We start from the raw sequence: 11,294 nt of genomic DNA on the forward strand, positions 1-11,294 counted from the left end.
GAAAGAAGAACAAAAAAACCCCAAAGTTAGCAGAAGGAAAGAAATCATAAAGATCAGATCAGAAATAAATGAAAAAGAAATGAAGGAAATGATAGCAAAGGTCAATGAAACTAAAAGCTGGTTCTTTGAGAAGATAAACAAAACTGATAAACCATTAGCCAGACTCATCAAGAAAAAAAAAAGGGAGAAGACTCAAATCAATAGAATTAGAAATGAAAAAGGAGAAGTAACAACTGACACTGCAGAAATACAAACGATTATGAGAGATTACTACAAGCAACTATATGCCAATAAAATGGACAACCTGGAAGAAATGGACAAATTCTTAGAAAAGCACAACCTGCTGAGACTGAACCAGGAGGAAACAGAAAATATGAACAGTCCAATCACAAGCACTGAAATTGAAACTGTGATTAAAAATCTTCCAAGAAACAAAAGCCCAGGAGCAGATGGCTTCACAGGCGAATTCTATCAAACATTTAGAGAAGAGCTAACACCTATCCTTCTCAAACTCTTCCAAAACATAGCAAAGGGAGGAACACTCCCAAACTCATTCTACGAGGCCACCATCACCCTGATATCAAAACCAGACAAAGATGTCACAAAGAAAGAAAACTACAGGCCAATATCACTGATGAACATAGATGCAAAAATCCTCAACAAAATACGAGCAAACAGAATCCAACAGCACATTAAAAGGATCATACAACATGATCAAGAGGGGTTTATTCCAGGAATCCAAGGATTCTTCAATATACGCAAAACAATCAACATGATACACCATGTTAACAAATTGAAGGAGAAAAACCATATGATCATCTCAATAGATGCAGAAAAAGCTTTCAACAAAATTCAACACCCATTAATGATAAAAACCCTCCAGAAAGTAGTCATAGAGGGAACTTTCCTCAACATAATAAAGGCCATATATGACAAACCCACAGCCAACATCGTCCTCATTGGTGAAAAACTGAAACCATTTCCACTAAGATCAGGAGCAAGACAAGGTTGCCCACTCTCACCACTATTATTCAATATAGTTTCGGAAGTTTTAGCCCACAGCAATCAGAGAAGAAAAAGAAATAAAAGGAATCCAAATCAGAAAAGAAGAAGTAAAGCTGTCACTGTTTGCAGATGACATGATACTATACATAGAGAATCCTAAAGATGATACCAGAAAACTACTAGAGCTAATCAATGAATTTGGTAAAGTAGCAGGATACAAAATTAATGCACAGAAATCTCTTGCATTCCTATACACTAATGATGAAAAATCTGAAAGTGAAATTAAGAAAACACTCCCATTTACCACTGCAACAAAAAGAATAAAATATCTAGGAATAAACCTACCTAAGGAGACAAAAGACCTGTATGCAGAAAATTATAGGACACTGATGAAAGAAATTAAAGATGATACAAATAGATGGAGAGATATACCATGTTCTTGGATTGGAAGAATCAACATTGTGAAAATGACTCTACTACCCAAAGCAATCTACAGATTCAATGTAATCCCTATCAAACTACCAATGGCATTTTTCACAGAACTAGAACAAAAAATTTCGCAATTTGTATGGAGACACAAAAGACCCCGAATAGCCAAAGCAATCTTGAGAACGAAAAATGGAGCTGGAGGAATCAGGCTCCCTGACTTCAGACTATATTACAAAGCTACAGTAATCAAGACAGTTTGGTACTGGCACAAAAACAGAAATATAGATCAATGGAACAGGATAGAAAGCCCAGAGATAAACCCACGCACATATGGTCACCTTATCTTTGATAAAGGAGGCAAGCATATACAGTGGAGAAAAGACAGCCTCTTCAATAAGTGGTGCTGGGAAAATTGGACAGGTACATGTAAAAGTATGAAATTAGAACACTCCCTGACACCATACACAAAAATAAACTCAAAATGGATTAAAGACCTAAGTGTAAAGCCAGACACTATCAAACTCTTAGAGGAAAACATAGGCAGAACACTCTATGACATAAATCACAGCAAGATCCTTTTTGACCCAGCTCCTAGAGAAATGGAAATAAAAACACAAATAAACAAATGGGACCTAATGAAACTGAAAAGCTTTTGCACAGCAAAGGAAACCATAAACAAGATGAAAAGACAACCCTCAGAATGGGAGAAAATATTTGCAAATGAAGCAACTGACAAAGGATTAATCTCTAAGATTTACAAGCAGCTCATGCAGCTCAATAACAAAAAAACAAAAAAACCAATCCAAAAATGGGCAGAAGACCTAAACAGACATTTCTCCAAAGAAGATATACAGATGGCCAACAGACACATGAAAGAATGCTCAACATCATTAATCATTAGAGAAATGCAAATCAAAACTACAATGAGGTATCATCTCACACCGGTCAGAATGGCCATCATCAAAAAATCTACAAACAATAAATGCTGGAGGGGGTGTGGAGAAAAGGGAACACTCTTGCACTGTTGGTGGGAATGTAAATTGATACAGCCACTATGGAGAACAGTATGGAGGTTCCTTAAAAAACTAAAAATAGAACTACCGTATGACCCAGCAATCCCACTACTGGGCATATACCCTGAGAAAACCATAATTCAAAAAGAGTCATGTACCAAAATGTTCATTGCAGCTCTATTTACAATAGCCAGGACATGGAAGCAACCTAAGTGTCCATCATCGGATGAATGGATAAAGAAGATGTGGCACATATATACAATGAAATATTACTCAGCCATAAAAAGAAATGAAATGGAGGTATTTGTAATGAGGTGGATGGAGTTAGAGTCTGTCATACAGAGTAAAGTAAGTCAGAAAGAGAAAAACAAATACAGTATGCTAACACATATATACGGAATCTAAGGAAAAAAAAAAAAAAAAAGGTCATGAAGAACCTAGTGGCAAGATGGGAATAAAGACACAGACCTACTAAAGAATGGACTTGAGGATATGGGGAGGGAGAGGGGTGAGATGTGACAGGGTGAGAGAGTGTCATGGACATATATACACTACCAAATGTAAAATAGATAGCTAGTGGGAAGCAGCCGCATAGCACAGGGAGATCAGCTCAGTGCTTTGTGACCGCCTGGGGGGGTGGGATGGGGAGGGTGGGAGGGAGCGAGATGCAGGAGGGAGGAGATATGGGAACGTGTGTATATGTGTAGCTGATTCACTTTGTTATAAAGCAGAAACTAACACACCATTGTGAAGCAATTATACTTCAATAAAGATGTTTAAAAAAAAATAAAAAGAAAACAAAAACAAAAACAAGAAACAAAAAACAAAAAGAGTCATGTACCAAAATGTTCATTGCAGCTCTATTTACAATAGCCAGGACATGGAAGCAACCTACGTGTCCATCATCGGATGAATGGATAAAGAAGATGTGGCACATATATACAATGGAATATTACTCAGCCATAAAAAGAAACGAAATTGAGTTATTTGTAGTGAGGTGGATGAAGTTAGAGTCTGTCATACAGAGTGAAGTAAGTCAGAAAGAGAAAAACAAATACAGTATGCTAACACATATATATGGAATCTAAGGAAAAAAAAAAAAAGGTCATGAAGAACCTAGTGGTAAGACGGGAATAAAGACACAGACCTACTAGAGAATGGACTTGAGGATATGGGGAGGGGAAAGGGTAAGCTGTGACAAAGTGAGAGAGTGGCAAGGACATATATACACTACCAAACGTAAAATAGATAGCTAGTGGGAAGCATCCGAATAGCACAGGGAGATCAGCTCGGTGCTTTGTGACCACCTAGAGGGGTGGGATAGGGAGGGTGGGAGGGAGGGAGACGCAAGAGGGAAGAGATATGGGGATATATGTATATGTATAACTGATTCACTTTGTTATAAAGCAGAAACTAACACACCATTGTAAAGCAATTATACTCCAATAAAGATGTAAATAAAAAAAAAAAAGAAGTATTCCCTACAGAGAGGTGATCACAATGATTAGTTAGATGAAGAGCAGTATAAAAGTACTTTGGATATAACTCTTATGAGATAGACTTCCGGTGTTTATGCACTCAGATGCTTTCTTTAACATACACTTTAAAAATTTCTAATTATGAGGCATCTAAAATTTTACAAAGATAACATCACTGACACATATGTGCCCATAACTAAGATTAAACAGATGTTAACATTATGCTTTATTTACTTTCCATCATTCCTTTATTGAAAGAAATAAAACATACTCCCCTCAACACCCTCATCCTTCTTCCATTGCTTGATCCTTAGAGGTAAATTTTATGTTAAAATTTCTGCATGCCATACCTAATTACTTTTATATTTTTATTAATCAGGCATTTATTTGATCGCCATATTGACTAAATTTTCTGTTTTAAAATGATAAATAGTATGATGATCTACTTGTTATTTTGTAATGTAATTTTTGTAATGCAAATTTACTTAATTATATATACATAATATGATTTCATGTTGTTTTAGAATGCCATTGTACATATATTCCACATTTATTTATTCTTTAGCTACAGAAAACATTTTTTTCTACTAGTTTTCTAATATGTCTTTGTAAATGTCTCATCATGTATATGTGTTACAGTTTTTGGAGTTAAACTCCTAGTTATGGAATTTCTCATTCTTGGGATATGCACATCTTCAAGTTTTCTAGAAATGGGTAAAATTTTATCTAAGCTCCATGAATATGAATGAGTTCCTCTCTCCTACCTCTTCACCAAGGCTTGTTATTATCAGACTTATAAAAAATTTACTATGTTATGGATATGAAGTAGCATCTCATTATTGTTATAATTTATTTTTACCCAATGACTTATAAAAACAAACCTCTTTTGGTTTCTCGACCCTTAAAAAAAAAAAAAAGAGGGAGGAAAACGAAAATGTTTACAAATGCCAGACTTACTTGGTATGCTACTTCATATAAACAGCCATCCTTTCCAGCCAAGAAAATTCTGCCATTATCAGTGGAAGTTATTGCTAAAAGGTAAGTATTATCAGTAGGAAGAGAATATAAAGGATCTGGAAGTAACTGCATTCCACCACACATACTGTCATTGAGAACTCCAGAACCTATTTTTTTTAAAAGAAAGAATATAGGAATCACTTTAAGAGCTTTTTAAAAGTTTTAAAACAATCACTGTATTATCTTCAGAACTGATATTCTTACTGAATTCATGATATGCTCAAAAATTTCAAAAAAATTACGTAAAACATACATTTCAAAATTACTATAAAAAGTCTGATATGAACAGTTTTATAATTCATGTTAAATAGAACCTACAGTATGTATATATAAAATATGTAAAATATACAGCACATATATATATAATATAGTAAAACATCAAACAAAAAAAACTAACCCGAAGTATTAAATTTTGGAAAAAAGCCTAGGGATATGGTAGTAATAATCATTAATTTTTTCTTTTTTCCCCCCAGCCCACCCCAATAATCATCCATTTGAGGCTCTGAAATTCAACATTATTTTACCTAAAACACTGGTAGAATGCAAAAGAAACCACTGAATGTGCATGTAATAAATTAATTGATGGCTTCTTACTTCAAGGGAAAGAATAATATATATTTCAATGTTCCATATGTTAAAATGGCCATTCAAAAAATTAAAAATAAAGAAATTGAAGGCATTATTTAAAAATTACTGGGGCAACTATTTCTCTTCTACTACCCTTCCTTTATATTGGACATTTAAGAAATGTACACTGATATGGTAAATAAATCCAAAATAATTTCTGGTGGAGTTATTAACCTGAAAGATACCATACCTACAGGGAAATATTTTCCTATGAGCAAATAGCCCAGAAAGTTAACTTAATGAAAAAGATTAGTTTTCAATTATAATATTAAATTGGGCAACATATTTTTATTTTAAAAAACACAATATGTGGGGACTTCCCTGTGGTCCAGTGCTTAAGACTCCGGCTTCCACTGCAGGGGGTGCAGGTTCCATCCCTGGTCGGGGAAGTTCCACATGCCATGCAGGGTGTGGCCAAAAAAAACAAACCCTAAAACCCCCCACAACATGCGGGTTGCTATACCTGTTTGCAAATTAGTATAACTGAGTCCAAGAATCACTACATCCACAGGGGTTGCCAAAACCAGGAGATGTCGTACGTGAGGTTGAAAGATGCCTAAGATAAAGTAAATATGAGTTAGGCACTATTTTCTGGAAAACACCCATCATTTAAGTATTAACAGAACATGGTTACCTTTAATATGAGCTATGGGTTAACCAGCATATGAAAAGTGTGAAGCTAATTTAGTTAATGTTGATGCTAAAACATTACCACTTATGATCATTTAAATAGGTAGATATTAGTAAAAAACCAACCAAACAAACAAAAAACCCAAATCTTAGACACAAACACTTCAGTATTTAATGACATTTAAAATCAGTGTTACAACAATCATAGTAGGGGACTTTAACACCCCACTTTCACCAATGGACAGATCATCCAAAAAAGAAAATAAATAAGGAAACACAAGCTTTAAATGATACATTAAACAAGATGGACTTAATTGATATTTATAGGATATTCCATCCAAAAACAACAGAATACACTTTCTTCTCAAGTGCTCATGGAACATTCTCCAGGATAGATCATATCTTGGGTCACAAATCAAGCCTTGGTAAATTTAAGAAAATCGAAATCATATCAAGTATTTTTTCCGACCACAATGCTATGAGACTAAATATCAATTACAGGAAAAAAAATCTGTAAAAAATACAAACACATGGAGGCTAAACAATACACTACTTAATAACCAAGAGATCACTGAAGAAATCAAAGAGGAAATCAAAAAATACCTAGAAACAAATGACAATGAAAACACAACGACCCAAAACATATGGGATGCAGCAAAAGCAGTTCTAAGAGGGAAGTTTATAGCAATACAATCCTACCCCAAGAAACAAGAAACATCTTAAATAAACAACCTAACCTTACACCGAAAACAATTAGAGAAAGAAGAACAAAAAAACCCCAAAGTTAGCAGAAGGAAAGAAATCATAAAGATCAGATCAGAAATAAATGAAAAAGAAATGAAGGAAACAATAGCGAAGATCAATAACACTAAATGCTGGTTCTTTGAGAAGATAAATAAAATTGATAAACCATTAGCCAGACTCATCAAGAAAAAAAGGGAGAAGAATCAAGTCAATAGAATTAGAAATGAAAAGGTAGAAGTAACAACTGACACTGCAGAAATACACAGGATCATGAAAGATTACTACAAGCAACTATATGCCAATAAAATGGACAACCTGGAAGAAATGGACAAATTCTTAGAAAAGCACAACCTTCCAAGATTGAATCAGGAAGAAACAGAATATATAAACAGACCAATCACAAGCACTGAAATTGAGACTGTGACTAAAAATCTTCCAGCAAACAAAAGCCCAGGACCAGATGGCTTCACAGGCGAATTCTGTGAAACATTTAGAGAAGAGCTAACACCTATCCTTCTCAAATTCTTCCAAAATGTAGCAAAGGAAGGAACACTCCCAAACTCATTCTACAAGGCTATCGTCACCCTGATACGAAAACCAGACAAAGATGTCACAAAAAAAGAAAATTACAGGCCAATATCACTGATGAACACAGATGCAAAAATCCTCAACAAAATACGAGCAAACAGAATCCAACAGCACATTAAAAGGATCATACACCATAATCAAATGGGGTTTATCCCAGGAATGCAAGGATTCTTCAATATATGCAAATCAATCAATGTGATAAACCATATTAACAAATTGAATGAGAAAAACCATATGATCATCTCAATAGATGCAGAAAAAGCTTTCGACAAAATTCAACACCCATTTATGATAAAAACTCTCCAGAGAGTAGGCACAGAGGGAACTTACCTCAACATAATAAAGGCCATATATGACAAACCCACAGCCAACATCATTCTCAATGGTAAAAAACTGAAATCATTTCCTCTAAGACCAGGAACAAGACAAGGCTGTCAAATCTCACCACTATTATTCAATATAGTTTTGGAAGTTTTAGCCACAGCAATCAGAGAAGAAAAAGAAATAAAAGGAATCTAAGTCGGAAAAGAAAAAGTAAAGCTGTCACTGTTTGCAGGTGACATGATACTATACATAGAGAATCCAAAAGATGATACCAGAAAACTACTAGAGCTAATCAATGAATTTGGTAAAGTAGCAGGATACAAAAGTAATGCACAGAAATCTCTTGCATTCCTATACACTAATGATGAAAAATCTGAAAGAGAAATTAAGGAAACACTCCCATTTACCAATGCAACAAAAATAATAAAATACCTAGGAATAAACCTACCTAAGAAGACAAAAGACTTGTATGCAAAAAACTATAAGACACTGATGAAAGAAATTAAAGATGATACAAAAGATGGAGAAATATACCATGTTCTTGGATTGGAAGAATCAACATTGTGAAAATGACTATACTACCCAAAGCAATCTACAGATTCAATGCAATCCCTATCAAACTACCAATGGCATTTTTCACAGAACTAAAACGAAAAATTTCACAATTTGTATGGAAACACAAAAGACCCCGAATAGCCAAAGGAATCTTGAGAAAGAAAAACGGAGCTGAAGGAATCAGGCTCCCAGACTTCAGACTATACAACAAAGCTACAGTAATCAGGACAGTATGGTAATGGCACAAAAACAGAAATATGGATCAATGGAACAGGATAGAAAGCCCAGAGGTAAACCCACACACATATGGTCACCTTATCTTTGATAAAGGAGGCAAGCATATACAGTGGAGAAAAGACAGCCTCTTCAATAAGTGGTGCTGGGAAAATTGGACAGGTACATGTAAAAGTATGAAATTAGAACACTCTCTGACACCATACACAAAAATAAACTCAAAATGGATTAAAGACCTTAGTGTAAGGGCAGACACTATAAAACTGTTAGAGGAAAACGTAGGCAGAACACTCTATGACATACATCACAGCAAGATCCTTTTTGACCCACCTCCTAGAGAAATGGAAATAAAAACAAAAAAACCCAAATGGGACCTAATGAAACTTACAAGCTTTTGCACAGCAAAGGGAACCATAAACAAGACCAAAAGACAACCCTCAGAATGGGAGAAAATATTTGCAAATGAAGCAACTGACAAAGGATTAATCTCCAAAATTTACAGGTAGCTCATGCAGCTCAATATCAAAAAAACAAACAACCGAATCCAAAGATGGGCAGAAGACCTAAATAGACATTTCTCCAAAGAAGATATACAGATGGCCAACAAACACATGAAAGGATGCTCAACATCACTAATCATTAGAGAAATGCAAATCAAAACTACAATGAGGTATCACCTCACACTGGTCAGAATGGCCATCATTAAAAAACCTACAAACAATAAATGCTGGAGAGGGTGTGGAGAAAAGGGAACCCTCTTGCACTGTTGGTGGGAATGTAAATTGATACAGCCACTATGGAGAACAGTATGGAGGTTCCTTTAAAAACTAAAAATAGAACTACCATACAACCCAGCAATCCCACTACTGGACCATAATTCAAAAAGAGAAAACCATAACTCAAAAAGAATCATGGACCACAATGTTCATTGCATCTCTATTTACAATAGCCAGGACATGGAAGCAACCTAGGTGTCCATCAACAGATGAATGGATAAAGAAGATGTGGCACATATATACAATGCAATATTACTCAGCCATAAAAAGAAACGAAATTGTAGTGAGTTGGATGGACCTAGAGTCTGTCATACAGAGTGAAGTAAGTCAGAAAGAGAAAAACAAATACCATATGCTAACACATATATATGGAAGCTTAAAAAAAAAAAAAAGGTCATGAAGAACCTAGGGGCAGGATGGGAATAAAGACGCAGACCTACTAGAGAATGGACTTGAAGACACGGGGAGGGGGAAGGGTAAGCTGGGACAGAGTGAGAGAGTGGCGTGGAGATATATACACTACCAAATGTAAAACCGATAGCTAGTGAGAAGCAGCCGCATAGCACAGGGAGATCAACTAGGCGCTTTGTGACCACCTAGAGGGTGGAATAGGGAGGGTGGGAGGGAGGGAGACACAAGAGGGAAGAGATATGGGGATATATGTGTATGTATAGCTGATTCACTTTGTTATAAAGCAGAAACTAACACATCATTGTAAAGCAATTATACTCTAATAAAGATGTTAAAAAAAAAAATGGGTAGGCAAATGTAAAGTAGATAGCTAGTGGGAAGCAGCTGCATCGCACAGGGAGATCAGCTCGGTGCTTTGTGACCACCTAGAGGGGAGGGATAGGGAGGGTGGGAGGGAGACAAAAGAGGGAGGGGATACGGGGATATATGTATACATATAGCTGATTCACTTTGTTATACTGCAGAAACTAACACAACACTGTAAAGCAATTATACTCCAGTAAAGAAATTAAAGAAAAAAAAAAAGAAGATATGGCACATATATATAATGTTATATTACTCCGCCATAAAAAGAAACGTAACTGAGTTATTTGTAGTGAGGTGGATGGACTTAGAGACTGTCATACAGAGTGAAGTAAGTCAGAAAGAAAAACATAAATACCGTATGCTAACACATATATATGGAATCTAAAAAAAAAAAAAAAAATGGTTCTGAGGAACCTAGGGGCAGGACAAGAATAAAGATGCAGACGTAGAGAATGGACTTGAGGACACGGGGAGGGGGAAGGGTAAGCTGGGACAAAGTGAGAGAGTGGCATGGACTTATATACACTACCAAATGTAAAATAGATAGCTAGTGGGAAGCAGCCGCATAGCACAGGGAGATCAGCTCGGTGCTCTGTGATCACCTAGAGGGGTGGGATAGGGAGGGTGGGAGGGAGACGCAAGAGGTTGGAGATGCGGGGATATACGTATATGTATAGCTGATTCACTTTGTTATAAAGCAGAAACTAACACACCATTGTAAAGCAATTATACTCCAATAAAGATGTTAAAAAAAATAAACAAAAATAAAATCAGTATTACATTACAAAACAGTTTAGGTTTATTACAATATAAAAATTGCTATTTGTATACTCATGTTCATAGCATTATTCACAATACCCAAATGGTGGAAACAACTCAAGCGACCATCAATAGATAAATGGATAAACAAAATGTGGTATGTATATACATGGAATATTACTAGACCTTTAAAATAAAAAGGAAATTCTGACATATCCTACAATAGCGATGAACCTTGAGGACATCATACTAGGTGAAACAAGCCAGTCACAAAAAGATAGTACTATATAATTCCACTTATATGAAGTTCCTGGAATAGTCAAATTCATAGACCCAGA

The 11,294-nt window shown here is 35.5% G+C and overlaps 1 protein-coding gene across 1 annotated transcript in view; it reads right to left on the reverse strand.

The window, feature by feature from the left end:
• Nucleotides 1-11,294, reverse strand: part of NUP155 (nucleoporin 155) — a 74,311-nt gene that overhangs the window by 53,611 nt on the left and 9,406 nt on the right. The window contains exons 5-6 of the mRNA XM_059916259.1: nucleotides 6,033-6,125; nucleotides 4,883-5,049 (exon numbers count right to left, since the gene is read on the reverse strand). Of these exons, the coding sequence (XP_059772242.1) occupies nucleotides 4,883-5,049; nucleotides 6,033-6,125 (260 nt within the window). The remainder of the gene's footprint in view (nucleotides 1-4,882; nucleotides 5,050-6,032; nucleotides 6,126-11,294) is intronic.

Source organism: Balaenoptera ricei, chromosome 3 (assembly GCF_028023285.1).
Source record: "Balaenoptera ricei isolate mBalRic1 chromosome 3, mBalRic1.hap2, whole genome shotgun sequence".
NCBI classification, from domain to species: domain Eukaryota; kingdom Metazoa; phylum Chordata; class Mammalia; order Artiodactyla; family Balaenopteridae; genus Balaenoptera; species Balaenoptera ricei.